The sequence below is a fragment of the Podarcis erhardii genome (assembly GCF_964252035.2).
Source record: "Podarcis erhardii genome assembly, chromosome: 17".
Classification (NCBI taxonomy): Eukaryota; Metazoa; Chordata; class Lepidosauria; order Squamata; family Lacertidae; genus Podarcis; species Podarcis erhardii.
The window spans coordinates 8,832,598-8,854,526 of NC_138515.1; the positions used below are offsets into that span (position 1 = coordinate 8,832,598).

General features: G+C 49.3%; 1 protein-coding gene across 3 annotated transcripts in view; it reads left to right on the forward strand.

Moving 5' to 3' along the window:
- Window positions 1-583: 583 nt before the first annotated feature.
- The window catches only part of CYP4F22 (cytochrome P450 family 4 subfamily F member 22), a 36,598-nt gene continuing 15,252 nt past the window's right edge, over window positions 584-21,929 (forward strand). The window contains exons 1-4 of one of the 3 annotated variants that reach the window (XM_081845220.1): window positions 584-719; window positions 5,447-5,669; window positions 8,737-8,881; window positions 18,416-18,469. In XM_081845220.1, the coding sequence (XP_081701346.1) occupies window positions 625-719; window positions 5,447-5,669; window positions 8,737-8,881; window positions 18,416-18,469 (517 nt within the window). In that variant the 5' untranslated portion in view covers window positions 584-624. Of the gene's footprint in view, window positions 720-1,026; window positions 1,157-5,446; window positions 5,670-8,736; window positions 8,882-13,047; window positions 13,193-18,415; window positions 18,470-21,929 lie in introns of those variants that run through there. The other 2 variants (XM_081845221.1, XM_081845222.1) reach the window with 2 other exon arrangements.

Genomic DNA, 21,929 nt, shown 5'->3' on the forward strand with positions numbered 1-21,929 from the left:
ATTTTACCTTGATGATATTTTCTGCTGTCACGAGGCCCCTGGTGACTATTCCGATTTTTTTGGGAATATTTACTTTTCTTTGAGCATATGATGGGTGACCTCAATTTGTGAGAAGTATTGTGAAGGCAAGTTTGTGATTATTTAACATTAGCTTCCAACAAGTCTGTGTTGTTTTATCTTGATCCTTTTTTGTTTTGTTAGGGTACACGGGAATTCTTTGCAATGTCAAGAGAAGGGTTGGTTGCATGGGAGCCGGAATTTCCTTTGGTTTTCCTATTTCCCCACTAGAGGGCTGTGTGTGATCTGCTGGGGCGTGGGGCTTTTCCTCAGAGAAGGCTTTCCCCATTTGCCTCCCTTACTGCAGAGGAATATTTGAGGTCATTGGGAGAGTCAAAATGGCTTCAGGATTGCTCTCCTGTACAATTTCAGACACGTGGTTTACATATTTAGATATGTGCGCAATTATGAATATTCATTCTATATTTGACACCTTGGAATTCTTACAACACCAGAAAGAAATGTGGGGCAAAGGGGAGTGTGGATGAGCCTGGAGATGGGTAAGGCCATCTTTGCCCCGCCTGGAGGGGCGGGAAGAGGGGAGGCGGAGATGGGCGCCTGCTGAGCATGCTCAGGTGGCTCCCGGCTCGCTTCTCACCTGCGGCACAGCACAGAAAGAGACGGAGTAGAAAAGGGGAAGGGGAGCGCACGCGCGAGGCCAGGTAAGGAAGCGAAGCCGTGCGCTGCAGGGGGACTCTTTGGAGAGAGGAGATGCTTCGCCCCCGCTGAGCTGCCGTCCGCGTTCCTCGCGGGTCTCCAGCCATTCCGACGAGACACGTTTTCTGGCTTTGGCAGCCAAGGTCCTGCGCCAGCTTGCAGCAGTCCAAAGGGCATCCTCTCCGGGGTGGAGAGGTGATGCTGTCGGCTCCTGGGCAGCCCAGATCCCGCCGAAGCGCCGCCTCCCTCCCTGGCTCCCCACCCCTCCGCACCTGCTCGGCTGCATTCCTGGCACCTGCCAAAGCAACGTCGGGAAAGTGGCCCCGAGCAAGGCGGAGCGGAGCGCAGAGACCCCCGCAGGGGAAGGGGAAGGGGGATCGGGAGGCGCTCGCTCGGTCGGTTGCTGGGTTTCCTCCTGTGCGTAACGCGGAGTGCCTCGCAGGTTTGTGTGTTAGAAAGGAAAGGGGAGATAAACTATGTAAGTATGCAATCAAGAGGAAATAAATATTACAAAAAGGGCACAGACGCGCGCCCCCATGGGTGTAGCCAAGGGGGCCGGCTGCCTTCCCTAGATCAACAAAAAATATGGGAAAGCATTGAAAGTACTCAATTAACTGAGGTTCTCCCCCCCCCCAGCGGAAACCTGCCCCCAACCAAAGCCTGCCTCCCCTAATGTCCTCTTTTGGGGGTATATTTACCCATAATTTCCCCCCAAAAGTACTTTTAACAACAACAACAACAACAACAACAACAACAACAACAACAACAATTGTTGTTGTTGTTATTTCATACCCCACCCATCTAGCTGGGTTTCCCCAGCCACTCTGGGCAGCTCCCAACAGAATATTAAAAAGACAATAAAACATTGAACATTAAAAGCTTCCCTAAACAGGGATGCCTTCAGATGTCTTCTAAAAGTCAGGTAAGTTGTTTCTTTCCTTGACATCTGATGGGAGGGCGTTCCACAGGGCGGGCACCACTACCGAGGAGGCCCTCTGCTAAATGTTGACAAACCAAGCTGCCCTTATTTTATTTTATATTTTATTTTCACATTTTGAAATTTACAAACAATTATCAACCAGCATAGAAAGAGAATTCCGAAGAATCTCCTGGACTCCCCTTCTCCCCTTTGTGGATCCCTATATTGACCTTTTCCTCCTGCATCTTGTCTATCAATCCAAATCTATTAACTCTCCATTTACAGCCAGAATTCAACATTAAACCACAAGTGTTTATTCTAATCCTACTAATAACTTTAATTGTTTACAATGGTTTTTAGGGTAAATTTCATCTTTTCCCCATTCCTTATTAAAATTTTGGTCTTCCTGATTTCTGATTCTTCCGGTCATTTTTGCCATTTTGGCATAGTCCATCAACTTAATCTGCCACTCTTCCCTGGTAGGGATTCCGTCTTCTTTCCATCTCTGGGCTAGTAACCAGTGCCGGATTTATGTATAAGCTAAACAAGCTATAGCTTAGGGGCCCACTCTCTTGGGGGCCCCCCAAAAAATTAAAGAAAAAATACCTGGATGTACATTTCCAAAATATAAGATAAAAACAAATAAAATAAAATACAGCAAGAGTGTTTTGTGTTGTGTCTGGACCTATTAGGTCCATAAATTACCATATAGCATATATTCAACACAAAAAACAGCGACAAATTGTTGTTGACGAAGGACAGCTGGCCATATAAAGGACCCCATTACCTTCAGTAGCTTAGGGCCTCATCAAACCTAAATCCGACCCTGCTAGTTACATCCGAGCAGCAGTGGTCACGTACATAATTACCCTGTTCTGATCTGTTGGAATTTCGGCACCTAGAAAAACCAAGCTGCGCTTGTGGCACAGAAAGAAAGTTGGCTGCCTTAGTTTCCCAACACTTTTCTAGTGGACGCAGTCTGGCCACGTCTTCCTGTCAAAGGGCTAGCACTCTAAAAACATGGACCCTGACCTAGGAAGTGCAGTGAGGAAGACCAACACACTGACTCTGGCAGAATGTATGAACTTTGGCAGACTAGAGACGGCATCATCTTCACTTAATCCCTATACGTGCATACTTTGGGATGTGGGTGGGTGAGGGGGGAACCAAGTGATAACTAAATGCAAAAAGTACAGTCTCTGTGTTTGTTCTCGCTATATTAAAAGAACAAATGGGCACCAATCTGCCATCAGAAATGGCAACATTTCTTTTAAAAGGAAAATAAAAGTGGGAGGATATCTCAGTCTCCCAGGACACTGTCTTGGAATTTGCAACCTTCTCAAAAAAAAAAAAAAAAAAAAAAGGAATACCAAAGTGAAGAAGGGAGGGAAAGAAAGAGAACAATGGGTCCAAATTGGGGGGGGGGGGGAATCATGGTCCATGTAACACTCAAGATGCCCATATGGACCATTCATAGCAGCAGTCATGAATGCAAGCATTCTGGTGTTCCTCTTCTTCACACCAGTATTAGGATTGCAGACTGTTGCCTTTAAGCCCTATGGAAATAATGTGCCCTATGGGGCTTGCCACCATAGGGGATGCGGGTGGCGCTGTGGTCTAAACCACTGAACCTCTTGGGCTTGCCGATTGGAAGGCTGGAGGTTCGAATCCGCACAACGGGGTGAGCTCCTATTGCTCTGTCCCAGCTCCTGCTTACCTAGCAGTTTGAAAGCACGCCAGTACAAGTAGATAAATAGGTGGCGGGAAGGTTAATGGCATTTTCATGCGCTCTGGTTTCTGTCACGGTGTTCTGTTGCGCCAGAAGCGGTTTAGTCCTGCTGGCCACATGACCCGGAAAGCTGTCTGTGGACAAACGCCGGCTCCCTCAGCCTGAAAGCGAGATGAGCGCCGCAACCCCATAGTCGCCTTTGACTGGACTTAACCATCCAGGGGTCCTTTACCTTTCCCACCACCACTATCCCGACCCCCCCAAATGCATTCAGTATAACTGGTTATGTCACCTGAAACTTTACTTGTTAAAGATGAGTGTTGTGTTTCTAGCACACAGCTGCCAAGGGTTTAGGGGGAAAACAATAACCTCTTTCTCACACTTGTAATTTCTACTCTCACGTAACCGCAGAGCAGAGTGTTACGTGAAGTCCTGCACTGTTTGAGCTGCAGAAGTGGGAGACAAGGACCCACTGGGGTCTCGTGTTCTCAGAAGGAAGGAAGGCAGAGCAGATGAGGGAGACCACTCTTTCAAAAGTTTGTGCAAGCAGGCAATCTTTTCTGCTGCACCTTGCCCTACTGTGCAAACCGAAAGCAATTAGTGGATTAGGCAGCCCAGATTTGAGAAACTCGGCTATGGCAACACTAGTGCTCTTTCTGAGTCACCCCAAGCAGCATCCCCTCCCATGCTCCCAGTTTCTGTCTGGGGAATCAAAGGCAATCTCTACATACAGGACTTGCCCGGGGCAGCGGGTGGTGGGATCCCTCTTATTCACCCCAACATCCACTTTGGTTGCAAGCTGGGTCTTAACAGTGACGGAAGCCAGCCTGCAGAACAAAGCTCTCTGATTGGCTGCCTCCTGTGACGTCACAAAGTCACCCTTCATTCTCACGGCAGGTTTTCTGCTTTTTGAATGGTGATAAATGAGAGGCGAGCAATTGGTCAAGGCAGCAAGCATATTCCCAGACGTAAAGAAGCTACTTTGCGTCGATGTTTGTTTTGGGTCCAAATTGATTATCTTTCTGCCAGACTCTGGAGGAGACTTGAGTTTGAGTGGAGAACCAGCAGAGGAAATTATTACTATTATTATTACTATTATTAATTTCTTGAGTTTATATACTGCCCTATACCTGGGGGTCTCAGGGCGGTTTACAGAACAAAATCAGGATAAGAAACCACAAAATACCTAATAAAAATAGAAACAACAACCCAATAGCCCCCCCCCCCGCCAAAAAAACCCTACATTTTAAAAGGGCATAGGATGTAAATCAGATCAACCAAAGGCCTGGTTAAAAAGGAACATTTTGCCTGGCGCCTAAAGGAGTCTAATGAAGGTGCTAGGCAAACTTCCCTGGGGAGAGCATTCCACAGACGGGGAGCCACTGCAGAAAAGGCCCTGTTCTCATGTTGCCACCCTCTGGACCTTTCAAGGAGGAGGCACACAAAGGAGGGCCTCAGAAGGTGATCTCAGGGTCAGGGTAGGTTCATATGGAAAGAGGTGTCCTTGAAGTATTGCGGTCCTGAGCAGCTTCACCATATCCCATTGTGCTATTTTTGCACTCAAAATTGCCCCCAGGCATTCCCCCCCCCCCCGGAAGAAAATATGTTAGCACTGTTATCTTTCCCATGGAAGTGAATTGGAGTGAGGCAAAAAAAAGGTGGCAGGGAAAGTAGCCCCCCTCCAGCCAGTCTCCTGGCCCTGATCACAACCGCCAAGACAACTTAAGTGAATGAATAAAAGTGTTCCAGGGACAGTGGAGGGTGAATACACATGACTAATTGGAATCTCATTCTGCCCACGGCTGCCAGCACCGTGAGGGAAATTGGAAAGTGAGTCTGTCTGAAGGTGGAATGTTATTGTTTTTTGGCCCATCACCAAAGGGCGCCTATTCCAGTTTCAGTGTGCACTGGTCTGGCAGGGTGTAGCGGGTTTGGGGGGGGAGCCAATGTGAAGGGAGAGAGTCCAATGTGACCGATTCTGGGGGTGGTGGAGGCTTGCTTAAATTCTTGCTCTCAGCCTCCCTCTCCCACTGAGCACACTGTGTCTCTTCTGCCTCCTTCTCCTTCTTGCCTCCCTCTTCCAGAATGTTGCCCTTCACTGACTGGATCCTGGAGAAACTGGCTCTCGAGAAGACCCTGTTCCGGACCATGGCTGTCTCCAGCCTCTGGCTTTTGCTGCTGGCTTTGCTCTTCCGTTTGCTTACAGACGCCTTTGGCATGTGCCACCGCTTTTACGTTAACTGCCAGAGATTGCGTTGCTTCCCAGAGCCCCCGCGTCGCAACTGGCTCCTAGGGCACCTCAACCTGGTAAGTGTGGCCTCTGGCTTGGCTTGGTCAAGGAGGGAGGTTTCCAGCTTGGCTGAGGGGAGGGAAAGGAGGGGGCACTGAAGCATCCAGCCCTCCTTGTGGTGGGCGAGGGATGAAGACCCTCGTACTGCATGCCGATGGCTCGCAAGGCTTGCCTAAATTCAGAACTGCAGGGCAGGCTGGTTGTGCCATTCTAAGAATGTCTTTCAGTCTGAGACACAATCCATCCATCCATCCATTCATTTGTGTTATAAACAGGAGGCAGAAATGAGGAGAGAGCCAGCCCAAACGGCATATGTATTCAGATTGGGAACGCGCTCTAGCTGGAATGTGAGGAAGGGAGAAACATTTGTTTCAGAAAATAGATCTTGCTTGCCACAAGGGGTACAGCGACAGATTGAATGGGTCCTTTGTTCTCACAAACAACTTCCACTCCCAGCTTGCTCAAATGTGGCCGCATCCCCAACCACGGTCCTGTCTTCCTCTTCCTTGCATTTTCTCCTTCCAGGTTATTTGAACCCAGCTCTGCTCTGCCACAGTTTGGCTCGTTCTCCCTGCAGATTGCTCCCAGCCACAGAAATGGCAGAGCCGTGTAGAAGTCAGGCAGAAGTTTCTGCTCCCAGCAACTCCCTTCAGAATGCAATCACAGCAAGACCTGGTCACCTTAATTGGGGGTGGAGAGAAATTAAAGGCTCCAGAAATGTGCACTCAGCTCCCTTCCTAGCGGGCTCCTTGCTCTTCTTTCCCCAAAACTTCACAGCGCTTCCTCTGTTTTCTCCCTCTTTGTTTCTCCCTCTTGCCATCCCTCGCTCGCAGGACTGTTTCAAGGCACACTGTGAGCCCTGGGCCTGGTGACACGTCTCTCAGGAGGCCAGCTTCTTGGCAGGAGCTGCTGAGGTCTTTGCTGAGCTGTTAATGAGCAGGCCGGGCTTCCCTGGAGCATAGTTGCCAAGATGGGACTGGGCATGAACCCAGAGATGACTCCCGGGTAGAGCAGTGCCCATGGCAGGGACATGGCAAGAAGGCTAGCTCGGGTTTTATTCACAATTTCCAGTCACAGTCTGCACTTTAAAGCTCCGTGTCAAGTGCGCTCGCGCGCTCTCTCTCTCTCTCTCTCTCTCTCTCTCTCTCTCTAATTCTGGAGTTTCCCTGCAAAATAACACTGTTTACCACTGAATCAGAGCTGATGGCAACCTGTGGATAACCTCCATATCTTTTTGTCATGCTTTTGTGTCATCCTTTTGTGGTGAAAGCTGTGGGGCGAAAAAAAAGAGCACTCAGTCACTGAGTGAGGATAAACCCTCATTTGCTTGCCTTTGTTCCTGGCTGTTGGCATGGGTATCTCTCTCAAATTATCCCCCAGAGGTTCATAAGCTTGGGCCCTTTGCCCCACCCAATCAACCCCTATGCACTCATCATCCTCATTCCTAGGGGCGGAGGAAGGGGGGCAGTGGGGGCGGGCCACCCCGGGTGTCACCACTGAGGGGGGTGGCAAAATGGCGGGTGGCACTCACCACGGGGTCTGCAGCGCGCCCAAGCCACACATGTCTCCTGGGAGTGACGTAGTGGCTTGGGCATCCGCAGGCTCCACGCTGCCCCAAACAGTCCACCCGCCGCCTCCCCCTCAGCTGTAGGGCAGCTGAGTGAGAGGAGGCAGGCAGATGCCTCGGAGGCCCCACTGTGCTGGTCCCGTGGGTTAACCGTGAGGTGAGGTCCGAGTACAGTCTGAGGTTGGGGGTGCAGTATGGAGGCAGCCCGTCAAAGCTGAAGTGGGGTCCAAGGTAGGGAGTCAGGTGAGGTCAGGAACTCTGACAGGAGAGCAGGACAGGGTGCAGGCAGGAACAAGCTACCAACAATGTTGCTCCCGCAACCTGGGACTGGGGCTGGCTGGCTTTTATCTGCCCCGAGGCATAGGGCGGCCCTGGTCCACAGGTGACTCGCCTCTCCTGGCCTGGAGGCGAGCACTCCTCCTGCGGGAACATAGTTCCCTCCGCCACTCTGCCCTGAGCCTCTGCAGCTCAGGAGAGGCTGGAGAGTTACTGGACCCAGAGGCAACCTCAGCTTCCCCTGACGGGGCTGAGAGTGGAGCACCTGCAGGCAATGGGTCCTCCATCACCTCAGGAGCCAGAGCAGACTCAGCTGGTGCCTGCACCTGAGGATCCAGCAAAGGTGAGGACCCTTCAGGCTCAAGCCCCAGCCCCGGCTCAGCTGGTTCTGGAGGCGGGGAATCCTGTGCAGGCTGGGATTCCTCAGGTTCAGCCTCCGAGTCTGAATCCCAGGCCATCACACCCACAGAGCATCTTGCCACAGCTGCCTCCCCCCCCCCCCGGGCAGCTGGCCCTGCCTCTGGGTGCAGGGCACACACGCCGCCCCAGTCGCCCGATTGACTTGCTCTGCCGCTGCTCATTCCCCCATCCTTCCCCTCCCCCCAGGCTTAGGGATGGGTGGCAACAGTGCTTATCTCTGAGGGTAAACAAGTACCAGGCCCATTTTATCTAGAAGAAAAGCACTGGGTGGCAGTATATGCCTCCTTAACCAATGCTCTTGTCTCTTTAGCATCTCTAGTGAATATGAAGCACCACTCTGGAATTCTGAGAAAGCTTCTGGCTTTGGGACTCATTGCTGCTTACCAGCTGCTGTATGTATAGTCACCTACACAGCCAGTGGGAACATTGGTGCCCGTCCCACTGAGATGAACGGGGCCTTTGCCAGTCCTTGAGATGCCTGCTGATGGCAGGCGGCCAGAGCCCAAGCCCCACAGCAAGCTCCTTTTATGAAGCGCCACCTCTTCCCTCTTGTCCTTGTTGCAAACCTTGGCCGGCATCCATTGCTGCCTTTGCCTCGTTCTTGGCAGTCCTGCCACTTGGACAGTGATGCCATTAGACGTGGTTGGACCTTGGACTCAACAGCCCCACATGGGTCCCTCTCTCTATATCACTTATTTCCTTTGGTGGCCCTCTTCCTCATTCTGCTGGCCGGTGGGCTTCGTACTTAGCCCCCAGAATCCTGTCCCAATGGCACCGCGGCCCCTGCTAGTGCCCACACTCACTGCCTCTGTTGCTTCCAGGTTTTGCCCTGTGATGAGGGTTTGGCCAAAGTCTCCGAGCTGGTAGCCACCTACTCCCAGGGATTTGTGACGTGGATGGGGCCCTTCATACCGCTCATTTCCTTGGTTCATCCTGATTATATCAAGCCAGTTGCAACAGCCTCAGGTACTGTGGTGGTAGATTGTGGCAAGACTCAGAGTCGATCGCAGGCCCAAGAGCATTCAGTAGCGGCCCTCTTCCCCAGGCATGAATGATGGAGTTTCCATAGCGAAAGGTGGACCTTGGCCAAATACATGGTCTCATGCTGGTATGAAGTTGTTTCCCCCACCCCTCAGACCAGAGTTTCAACACAGGCACTGAACTGACTGGGGGGACGGCAGGATGGGAGTGAAGGAAACAGTGTTGAGATGAGAGATGCAATAACTTTAACCATGATATTGTATTGTGATTGAAACCAGTTTGCCCACGTGCTGAGATCTGCTGAGGCTCTTCTCTAAGGGCCCTTCCCAATTGGAAGTGCTCCGAATAACAACAAAGCAGAAGACTTTGTTTTATTCATTTAATAATGAATTAGCACATGTCTTACTTAAAGAAGTGGAGCCGGTGCCTACATTCGATTCTTGTTTTGTTTCTAGACTAGGGCGTTTTGCTTTCTTGGACATTTTAATTTGTGGACATTTTTAGTGGCCGCCTTGTATTATCCTTAATGCAACAATGTTATTGTGTTTTCAGGGTTTCATTACCACCCAGGAATCTGTTGAGGAAGGGTTGAGCGGCCCTTCACCCCCCCCCAAAAAAGGACAGAAAATTGCATGTAAAGTGTACTGATTTGCATATATAGATGCAAAGTTGTTAATGATTGATTTAATGCAGGACATCTTGCCGTCTTGTCAAAGGCTAACTGGGTGAACTGGGTGTACCCTTTCAGTCTGCTGTCCAGTAGCTAACTATTGATAGACAACTCCTTCCTCCTTAGGATTGATTATCCTTAAACCAGACTTAAACTGAGTAACATGACCACCCTAGTGAAAGGGCAGTATGCAATGTTTTAAATGAAGAAGCAAACAAAAATAAATGTAACACTGCAAGTATTTTTTTCATTTTCTGATGGCGGATTTTCAGGATGGTTTTATTATTATGAATAGGGTGTGTGTTAGTGATTCTATCTACCTGCAAGAGGAATAATAATTATTGTTTTTTATGAAATTTCTGTGCCGCCCTTCATTCAAGGATCACAGGGTGGTTGACAGTACAGTGGTACCTCGGGTTACAAACACTTCGGGTTACGAACACTTCTGGTTACGAACTCCGCTAACCTGGAAGTAGTAACTTGGGTTACGAACTTTGCCCCAGGATGAGAATGGAAATCACACAGCGACAGCACGGCGGCAGCGGGAAACCCCATTAGTGAAAGCGTGCCTCAGGTTAAGAATGGTTTCAGGTTAAGAATGGACCTCCAGAATGAATTAAGTTTGTAATCTGAGGTACCACTGTATAACAGAAATACACAGAAATACACAACAGCATAGCAAGCAATGACAAGAACACATACACACCTCACAGACATAGCTTAAAGTCGCGTGGCTGGGGCGCATTGCAGGCCCCATGGTGAGTGCCGCTTGCCATTTTGTCACACACACCCCAATGGGGACACCCGGGGCAAACTGCACCTACCGCACCTCCCTTGCTACGCCCTCTATGCCCTGACTGGGACCACTGCAAAGTGGTGCCACTGCCCCCCTAACTTGGGAAGCTGTTCCAGAATGATACCATGGTTGATGGTTTCAAAAGCTGCTTAGAGGTTGAGGAGAATTTACAGGGAGGCATTTTCCCTGTCTCTCTCCTGACATAGGTCATCATACAGGGTGACCAAAGTAGTTTCTGTGTCCAAACCAGTCCTAAACTCCAGCTGAAATGGATCTAGCAATAAGCCGTGGTGATGACAGTGAGAGTTCCTAAGGAGCCATGATTGTGAAAGGCGGACCCTTTCAAGCGCAGGCAGGGGTGCTAGAAGGTAATGAATTCAGCATCTTGTAGGAAGGCAGCTAGGAAGTGGGTTGCAGTTCAGATGCTGAAGCTAAGATGATTGATTTGATCGAGGAGTCAGGGCAGCAGCCTCTAACTAAGCGGTTCCTGAGTCCATTCTTGAGACAGAAGGGGAATATGATGTGCCATGGATCAGAGAACGGCTAACACTGACTGGCAGGATTCCCCAAATCCTCTTGCTGGTGAAACACTGGTTGCCCTAGTTTTGGTGTCATTAATAATGGAGGTCATGACAGGTAGCGTTTCCTGCCCCCTCTCATGACCATTCTGGCCACGATCCTAACACAGCTAGAGCCACAAGGGTATGACCTTTGTGGTCCTGGCTTTTCCTGAAGCAGGCCTTCTTTGCTTGCTGCCTATGTAGAAGGAAAGCACAGAAGTGAAAGATGTTTGGAGTCCAGACACTTTTGGAGCCAGCAGTGGTGTAGTGGTTAAGAGTGGTAGTCTCGTAATCTGGAGAACCGGGTTTGCGTCTTCGCTCCTCCACATGCAGCTGCTGGGTGACCTTGGGCTAGTCACACTTCTCTGAAGTCTCTCAGCCTCACTCACCTCACAGAGTGTTTGTTGTGGGGGAGGAAGGAAAAGGAGATTGTTAGCCACTTTGAGACTCCTGAAGGGGAGTTAAAGGTAGGATATTGAGTCCAAACAACTCCTCCTCCTCCTTCTCAACGCCACATCCGCCTCTTATCTCGTTCTCCCAAGATGATCAAGGTTGCTCATTATTGTGAACACTTGCAGAAGCTTTCCAGCGTTTCCCTAACCCTACCTGGCACAGGAGCCAACTCCAGGGGGCCGTGGGTGCTTAGGCACCCACAATAATATAATATTGGGGGCTTGGCACCCACAAAGTCAATGAGGCGGCAGTGGCTCTCTTCTCTGATGGCTCTCTTCTCCGAGAGAGAAGCAGTTCAGCTCTGACCTCTGCAGCCAGCGAACAAAGCACCCTTTTCGGACGGGGGGAAGACCTCAGACATGGAGGCACGGTCTCTGAGTGAGCCCCTCCTTGTGGAAAAGGGTGCCTCGCTGGCTGCAAAGAGGAGCCGCCTCCACGCGTACATGCAACATCACACACACACGTCTGCACGTGGTGCGTGTGATGTCAAATGCACTATGTGCAGGCATGTGTGTGTGACATCGCATGTCCACGTTGTGGCGGTGGGCACCCACAAGCCTGAGTTGGCACATCTGCTTCCTGGAGAAGCCAGAGGCCTTTTGTAAACAAAGCAAGCGTTTCACTATTGGCCTATGCCCCCTGGCCAGCTAGTCAATTTCTAGCTAAGGTGCGCGTCTAAAGAAGACACCACAGCTTTTTAGCTTCCTCGTGTTCCTATCACACTTGTCATAGGAACAGTACCAGTTCTCTCTATAACTGCAACCTTTCTCAACCTTTGATCCACAGGCATTGTTGGACTACAACTCCTACCATTCCTAGCCAGCATGGCCAGCGGTCAGGAGTAGTAGAACTACTGTCAGATATAACGGGAGTTGTAGTTCAGTAATATCTGGAGGGACGCGGGTGGAGAGAGGGACGCGGGTGGCGCTGTGGGTTAAACCACAGATCCTAGGACTTGCTGGTCAGAAGGTCGGTGGTTTGAATCCCCGCCACGGAGTGAGCTCCCGTTGCTCAGTCCCTGCTCCTGCCAACCTAGCAGTTTGAAAGCACGTCAAAGTGCAAGTAGATAAATAGGTACCACTCCAGCGGGAAGGTAAACGGCATTTCCGTGCACTGCTCTGGTTCTCCAGAAGCAGCTTAGTCATGCTGGCCACCTGACCCGGAAGCTGTACACCGGCTCCCTCGGCCAATAAAGCGAGATGAGCGCCACAACCCCAGAGTCGGTCATGACTGGACCTAATGGTCAGGGGTCCCTTTACCTTTTTAATATCTGGAGACCCAAGGTTGAGAATGGAGAGGTCTAGTATATTGCATTTTGTCTTTCCTTCTTTTTCTGCTTGGTTCTTCTTGCGGGCTGCCATCTTTCCCCCTGGCACATGGAGAGAGTTAATATCACTTCCATTCCAGGAAGGCTTGGGCCTTGCAATTAGTCAGTAGCCTGGAAGCCACTGGTGACGAGGAATTACACACAAGTGAGTGAATGGGTTGGTGGACAGAGCATGGAGTGTGCCGGCTCCCCACTGTACCTACAATCGAAATGCGACAAGCTGGAGCTCTCCGACCTCAGGACTCTTAACTAACCGTTTCTTTGCAGGCTAGCAAGCTTTTTGGGTTATTTACTCACACAGATCTTGGGGAGCTGGCGTCTCTGCTAACCCAATCCTTGTCCTAGGCACGAAGCAACGAGGAAGGGCTGCAGGACGCCGCGCAGCTGACTGCCCAGTACGGGCAGATCTGTGTCTGGTGGTTTGGGCCCTGGGTTCCAATTCTGAGGCTTTTCCATCCAGAGACCATCGGTCCTGTGCTCCGGGAATCAGGTAGATTGTGGCACAGGAAGTGGGCACGTGTAGAGGATGTTCCTTAGGGCACAAAGCTGGAGCCATGCAGCGGGCTGACTTGGGGGTGGCACCTGGCTGCCTGTAGGTCTCATGTCGGGCATAAGAACATAAGAAGAGCCTGTTGGATCAGACTCTCCAAGCGCCCCTAATTTCCAGGAACAGTCCCGGATTTACAGAAGCCGTCCCGGTTTCTGATTTGATCCTGAAATGTCCCGCTTTTCCTTAGGGCAGGGGTCTGCAACCCGCGGCTCCGGAGCCGCATGTGGCTCTTTTACACCTTTGCCGAGGCTCCGGGGCAGATACTAGCGAGGGGAGGAGGCGCATTGTGCGCCCCGGCACTCCCCACTGTGGCGGGCGCTGTACTGGCTGTGACGTCGCATGGGGGCGGTGCGTGCGTTAGTCATGCACCGTCCTGACGTCACCTTCCCGCCTGCTGTCCAGAGATATATTTGTTTTAAATGTCGCAGTGGTTTTGCGGCTCCCAGGTTTTTTTTTTGGAAACGGGTCCAAGTGACTCTTTTTGTCTTAAAGGTTGCAGACCCCTGCCTTAGGGCGTCCCTATTTTCATTGGGAAAACGTTGGAGGCTATGGAATAGGATGTCCCCAGGGCTTTTTTTCAGCTGGAACTCACCAGAACTCAAGGAAGAATGGATACAAAAACTGATGGAATATGCAGAAATGGCAAAACGTACTAGAAGAATAAGAAATCAAGATAACAAACTTTTTAGCAAAGAATGGAAATGGTTTGTTGAATATTTGCAGATAAATTGTAAACAGATCAAAACACTGGCAGGGTCATTGTAATAACCTGCAGTTACGTAAGAATATATATTTAAAGGAGATAAATAAATGAGTAAGTTAAGTTAATTTGGATATGCAGAAGGCATTAAAAATAAATTTAAGGAACTGCAGAAAGAGGGGGAAGGAAGTCAAGCTTTAAAATGTCAAAGTGATTGTAAAATCAGTGAAATGTATATATCTGAAAAGTATACGTAATATTTTAAAAAAACAAAAACAACAGCAGCAGCTCAGTTCTGGCAGCACTGCCATTCTAAGAGAACGAGGGAGGTGTTCATGGTGAGTTCTGGCACCTTTTTCTGAAAAATAGCACTGGGCATCCCTATTTTCAAAGCAGCTTATCCGCTTCAGTCCATAGAATTCAATGAGCCATTGACAACTTGCCCCATGCCTGCCTGCTTGGTTCAGGTTTTGACCTTCAGACTACCATCTTAGACGTGACTTTATTGGGGGAGGAGAGAGAAATTAATATGGAAAGCTGGCGATAATATAGGGAGAAATTCTTTTATGTGACGAATAAGAGGAAATGAAGTGAGTTGCACAACAAACACACACATTCGGAATATTCCACAGCAAGAAACCTCGGGAAACTGCTGCATTTGCAATAGTGTTCATGCATGGCCATAAATGCAAAATGATAATCAACTGGTTGTGGATATATCAATTATCAATGGAGATGGCTTCCATTATATTTTCTCACTGGAGCCTTTGGCAGTTGTATACCCAATCATGCATTCTCTGTAATTACAATGGATGGTCAATTGTCGGAAGCTGAATGTGCAGCATGGCTTTGTCAGAGGAATCCTTCCACTCATCATTGCAAAGGGACATTGTTAGACGCTTTTAGGAAGGCTTGTTTTCACCATGGTTTGTTCAGGAAACCATGAATTGTCCCGCAGAGAAGCAAACAATCTCTAACTTGTTTCTCCAAAGCTTGCTTTGTTTTCCCAACTGCTCTTTCATTGCGTTTTTGTGCCCCAGCAATTGTCTGGAGTGGACTGGCCAAATAGGATTGGACCAATTAGGGCTATCTGGTTCAGACATAACACCAAGCGTGCCATGGGTCATAAGCTAAGACCAAATTATGGCGTTCCACCACAATTTTTTGGCAGAAAACAATTTCTGATTAGTCTGCCGAGCTGGGTTTGCTGTCGTTGGCATCTGTCTTTCTTGAGAGACAATGGAGTTCACCTCTGGGGCTGAAGTCAGACCGCTGCATTGGCAGCACCAAAGGGACCTCTGCAGCGTGCAAGCCTAAGCAATGTGCATGGGGGTCCTGGGCTGCCCAGTCGAAGAGACCCCCCTTTCGGCCTCGCTGATGTGGTCTGGAAGGAGGCATATAAGGAGCCATCCAACCATCTTAGGGACTCTACTTTGGATTTGTGTAGGGTTTACTCCTTAGCCTTTTCTTCTCCCTAATATATCCTGCAAAGCAGTGCAGATTTGGATCAGAGTTTTCCTTCTCCTACATCAGAGGTCAGCAACCTAAGGCCCATGGGCCAGAAGTGGTCCATGAGCGTCGCTTAACCGGCTCGTGAGCTGCCCCCGAACCAAGCCGCCCACTCGGTGAGTCCCCACGCTCTGCGCTAAACCGGTGCAGCGCAGGGACCATCTTCCACTTCTCCAGAAATCGCTTCTGCGCATGCCCAGATGCTGGAAATCGCGCCTGCGTTGAAGGGTGCTATACAAATTAGGGGATCTGAGCCTGACTGCATCACTCCCTGCTTGTTCTCAGGGCGGAGTAGGAAAAAGTTGATTTTTGTAAAGAAAATAAAAACAACCACACCACCTCTCCAACAAAATAAAAGCATGGCAAATGTAAGTCTGTGCTCTCTTTGCCACACTTCTTTTATTTTATTTTTATTTTATTTTAGTCTGATGATAATTTCATTTTTGTGGCTGCTTGGCCTCAGTGAGCTTCCCTGCAGAGAAGCAAATGAGCCCCGACTTGTTTTTCCAAAGCTTGCTTTGTTTTCCCAACTGCTCTTGCGTTGGGTTTTTGTGCCTCGGCGATTGTCTGGAGTGACTTCCAGCGCCACGTACATGTGCAGGCGCGGTTTACGGTGTTGCGCTGTGTCGGTCCGGCCCACAGAGGATCTCCGCAGGAGTGATCCAGCCCATGCCCGGTAAGCCTTGCTGACCCCATCCTACATGGACCACCTTTCCAGGTTGACAAACCCCACCTGCCCCTCACTTGCCTCTAGAGCATGGGCAGAAACCGTCTTATTGACCACTGGACCCTCTACTGGTTTCGTCCGCTCAATCTGCCAGAGCCTGTCTTTGCATGCAGAGGAGGTCCCTAACTCACTGAGGGTTTGAGACCCTTCGGCTATCCTCACCTGGTTTAGCTGGCCAATCAAAGCCATTCCAGGGTGTGGCCGCTGTCACACCAACAGCTTCATGGAGCCGCAGGTGAGAGCCGAGTGCAGTGTGGGGACCAAAGGTGGACAAACTGCCCCCAAAGGAGCAGGACGTGTCCCTTGCCAGAAGTACTACCCCTCCCTTAACACCCCCCACACCCGTAAATCATAGTAAGCCTAAACAAATCATGTGAAAACCAGATCTGTATCTTCCTTCTCTGTCAGGGAAATGAGAATGTCCCACCCTGCCTTTGCCTTACCTGGAGTGTGCTTGTGTATGTCTATATTCATGCTCTGCATCTATTAATTTGTAGACTCAAAATGTAATGCTGCGTGGTTAATTTTGCTTCAATTGAGATGGGAGAGGGAAGGTTTTGTAAAGTGCGTTGAAGGGTGCCATGCAGATTATGGGATCTGAGCATGGCTGCATTACTCCGAGGATGCGGAGTTCTGTAGGGAAAAAGTTGATTTTTGTAAAGAAAATAAAAACAACCACACCACCTCTCCAACAAAATAAAAGCATGGCAAATGTAAGTCTGTGCTCTCTTTGCCACACTTCTTTTATTTTATTTTTATTTTATTTTAGTCTGATGATAATTTCATTTTTGTGGCTGCTTGGCCTCAGTGAGCTTCCCTGCAGAGAAGCAAATGAGCCCCGACTTGTTTTTCCAAAGCTTGCTTTGTTTTCCCAACTGCTCTTGCGTTGGGTTTTTGTGCCTCGGCGATTGTCTGGAGTGACTTCCAGCGCCACGTACATGTGCAGGCGCGGTTTACGGTGTTGCGCTGTGTCGGTCCGGCCCACAGAGGATCTCCGCAGGAGTGATCCAGCCCATGCCCGGTAAGCCTTGCTGACCCCATCCTACATGGACCACCTTTCCAGGTTGACAAACCCCACCTGCCCCTCACTTGCCTCTAGAGCATGGGCAGAAACCGTCTTATTGACCACTGGACCCTCTACTGGTTTCGTCCGCTCAATCTGCCAGAGCCTGTCTTTGCATGCAGAGGAGGTCCCTAACTCACTGAGGGTTTGAGACCCTTCGGCTATCCTCACCTGGTTTAGCTGGCCAATCAAAGCCATTCCAGGGTGTGGCCGCTGTCACACCAACAGCTTCATGGAGCCGCAGGTGAGAGCCGAGTGCAGTGTGGGGACCAAAGGTGGACAAACTGCCCCCAAAGGAGCAGGACGTGTCCCTTGCCAGAAGTACTACCCCTCCCTTAACACCCCCCACACCCGTAAATCATAGTAAGCCTAAACAAATCATGTGAAAACCAGATCTGTATCTTCCTTCTCTGTCAGGGAAATGAGAATGTCCCACCCTGCCTTTGCCTTACCTGGAGTGTGCTTGTGTATGTCTATATTCATGCTCTGCATCTATTAATTTGTAGACTCAAAATGTAATGCTGCGTGGTTAATTTTGCTTCAATTGAGATGGGAGAGGGAAGGTTTTGTAAAGTGCGTTGAAGGGTGCCATGCAGATTATGGGATCTGAGCATGGCTGCATTACTCCGAGGATGCGGAGTTCTGTAGGGAAAAAGTTGATTTTTGTAAAGAAAATAAAAACAACTACACCACCTCTCCGACAAAATAAAAGCATGGCAAAAGTAAGCCTGTGCTATCTTTGCCATGCTTCTTTTATTTTCTTTTCTTTTAATTTTATTTTAATCTGATGATAATTCCATTTTTGTGGCTGCTTGGCCTCAGTGAGCTTCCCTGTAAGTGCGCCCATTCTGTGCTTCTAGTCTGATGCAGATGCAAATATCTGGGGCTGGGATGATCCCTTCCTGAGCCTTTGCTCTGTGCTGCTAGGCAGAAGGCGTTCCAATTCCCTTGCTCCACTCCCCAGTGGAGGTGCCCCTGAAAACACTTTAAATTATTTTTATTGCTTTGATTTGTGTAAGCCACTTTGAGTCGCAGTTTGGGGGTGGGGAAGTAGGATATAAATAAACATCATAATAATTGTATGCCTAATTTCTTTAATACTTAAATGTCTGGAGATCTGAGAGGACTAGACTGAATGTGTTTCTGTTTTTCTCTGCCCTACAGCTGCTGTTGCTCCCAAAGACAAACTCTTCTACGGCTTCTTGAAGCCTTGGCTTGGTAAGGTACCCCTGCCCCACACCTGAAACTTGTCAGACCATGAGCTCTTGTGCCAGGGATAAGTACGTAGAGCAGGTGTGGGGAACCTTTGGCCCTCCAGATGTTACTAAACTACAACTCCCCTCATTCTTGGCCATTGGCCATGCTTGCTGGAGCTGGTGGTAGTTCTGCAACATCTGGAGGGACAGGGGTTCCCCACAATTGATGCAGAACAGGGATCTGCAACCATAAATGTCAACCGTCCCTTATTTGGCGGGAAAGTCCCTTATCCCAGCACCGTGTCCTGCTGCTGTCCCTTATTGATGATGTCCCTTAAATTTCCCAGGTTTCAAAGGAAGCAGCTCCTCTCTCTCCCTCCCTCCCTGCTGGCCAGGGAGGAGGGAGGCTCCAACAGTGTTGCTTGGCTGCGTTGCTCACCCAATAAGGAGTCTAAGAACGACTGGGGGGTGGAGCTTGCATGCCTTGTGCCGATCAAATCGGCCACGTTGCCTGGGGACTCGCCTTTGCTCAGCGCTTCCCAGCGGAGAGGTGACAGTGGTTTTCCTTGCTGACCCCCTTTGCCGGGTTGCTGCGCTGTGGGAACCACCGCTTGAGGCTTTGTTTGGCTGCTGGTTGGGCTTTCTGCCTTTGGCTCGGAGGGGCTCAGAAGTCAAACATACCTGCGCTCTAAAAATCCCTTATTTTGGCTGCTGATCCCTGATTTCCGAGGCTGCTGGCCCCTTATTTTCAAATCTGTAAGTTGACAGTTATGTCTGCAACCAGTTCATTTGGTTTTTCAAATGACAGTTTTACAATCACATATCCAACATACAACATAAAGACAAGATTCCATAGAATCTCCTGGACTTCCCTTCTCTCATTTGTGGGTCCTATTGTTAATCATTTCCTCCTGCATCTTTTATAATACAGTCAAACCTCTTCTTATGCCCGCCTCCACTCGCATCCATTTTGCCCAACGTCCATGGCAAACCCAGAAGTAACCGGTGGGTTTGCCGCCGTTCGCGCATGCGCAGGAGTGGTGATTGCTGTTCGCGCATGCGCAAAAGCAGGCAAATGCTACCTGTGCCTGCGCACAACGGCGCCTCTCCCAGCGACCTGTTTCGACTTCCGGACGGGCCTCCGGAATGGATTGTGGTTGTGAGTAGAGGGTCTGCTGTAATCCAAATCTTTTACCTCCCCATTATATCCAAATTTCACTGTTAAACTACAAGGGTTATTCCAATCCTAAAGGTAAATGTAAAGGGACCCCTGACCATTAGGTCCAGTCGTGACCGACTTTGGGGTTGCGGCGCTCATCTCGCTTTACTGGCCGAGGGAGCCGGCGTACAGCTTCCGGGTCATGTGGCCAGCATGACTAAGCCGCTTCTGGCGAGCCAGAGCAGCACATGGAAACGCTGTTTACCTTCCCGCCGGAGCGGTACCTATTTATCAACTTGCACTTTGACATGCTTTCGAGCAGGGACCAAGCAACGGGCGCTCACCCCGTCACGGGGATTCGAACCGCTGACCTTCTGATCGGCAAGTCCTAGGCTCAGTGGTTTAACCCACAGTGCCACCCACGTCCCTATTCCAATCCTACTAACAATTTTAACTGTTTACAATGGTTTTTAAGATAAATTATATATTTTCCCCATTCTTTATTAAAATTTTGGTTTTCCTGATTTCTGATTCTTCCGGTCAGGGATCTGCAACCTGTTCAGATCCTTGCCCTGCTTTTCACCCAAACATGCCTTTGGGGACCCATTTTCAAACCTTTAACCATATATCTGCACGGTGCTAGTGCTCCTATCCCGACCCACCAATTGAAGACCAGTAATATAGAAGTTCAAAAAGGACTGTATGCTGTCTGCCAGTGGAGTGCTTATCCTGGCATGCATAAGCTTCCAGTCACTTTGGAGTGATAGATAGGTCTTGATTGGGCTTAGGTAGGGACATCAGACAGGACCCTGACATGGTTAAGGTGCTTCCATACCTGCTATACCAGTGTTTCCCAACCTTGGGCCTCCAGCTGTTTTTGGACTACAACTCCCATCATCCCTAGCTAGCAAGACCAGGGGTCAGGGATGATGGGAATTGTAGTTCAAAAACAGCTGGAGGCCCAAGATTGGGAATCTCTGTGCTATAGTACTGAAAGCACAGTATGAGAGTCGTTTTTACAGCCAATGAAACAACTGAGCTTACTTTACCTTATAAGAGTTACCAGCGTTAGGATAACTGTGACTTTAAGGATGAATGGGAACCCTTTACAAAGTATTTGAAGACGCAACAAAGTGAACTGGACTCCTTGGCTGGTTTTGAATAAACATTCACAAGCTTTTTATTGATAATAATCAGCTAAATAGTTTGAGGATCTATACAACTGTGTAACATGCAGAAAACAGCATTTTTAGAGAAATCAAAGACTGGAACTGAGGGAAGTCGGGGGTGGGGGTGGGTGGGTTGTGGGGGGGGGAGGGAGAGAGGAAAAATGGGGGGAATAAGGATGATATGTTTCTGGATGATATGTTTTGTTTTAATTTTGACTAAAAAAAGTTATTTAAAAAAGAGAGAGTAGAGTTACCAGCGTTACAGCACAAGACAAGACGAGCCACGAACAAACGTGAATCTTGGGAGTTTAATTTGTACCTGGATCAGCCTTTTGTTTAAAGACAGGGATGAATTTTAACAGCAGCCAGGAACATAGAATTGTAGAGTTCGAGAGGACCCAAGGGTCATCTAGTCCAACCCCATGCAATGCAGGAATCTCAGCTAAAGCATCCATGGCAGTTGGCCATCCAACCTCTGCTTTGAAACCTCCAAGGAAGGAGAGTCCTCCTGAGGGAGACTGTTCCACTGCCAAACAGCTCTTGCTGTCAAAAAGTTTTTCCTGACCCTTAGTTGGAATCTCCTGTCTTGTAACTTGAAGCCATTGGTTCGAGTCCTGCCCTCCAGATCAGGAGAAAACAAGCTCGCTCTATCTTCCATGTGAGAGCCCTTAAGGCATTGCAACTAGGGAGGGGAGTTCCCTCCCCAGTTGCAAGCTCAGAAATTCCCCTCTCACATTGCAGTTAATCTTGAACAAGCACTCATTGAAGTTGTTGGTGTCCCCTTGATCTACACAGTAGGAGACACTTTACAGCAATAAAATCATTCTCTGCAAGGCTTCTAATTTGTGGGCGCCAGAAAGCTACCGCTCTTCATCTCCCGAAGGGGCTGTTGCATCATTGTTGAGCTGACTTCACAACTGCCGCCTAATTAGGGCAACTAATTACCTGCAGGTCTGTCGACCTCTGATTGGGAGATCAAGTTGTTATCTGTTCCTTTAGAACTTCCTTGTGAAGAGATAATTTTGCATCCACAGTGACGCCCCTTAGTCTCCGTAGACAACCCCACCAGATTAATGTCCTCTGAGCTCAGATGCAGTTCAACACCCTGCCTATCAGGAGAAGCAAGCCAGATAATCCCAGGGTGGTCTAAACCA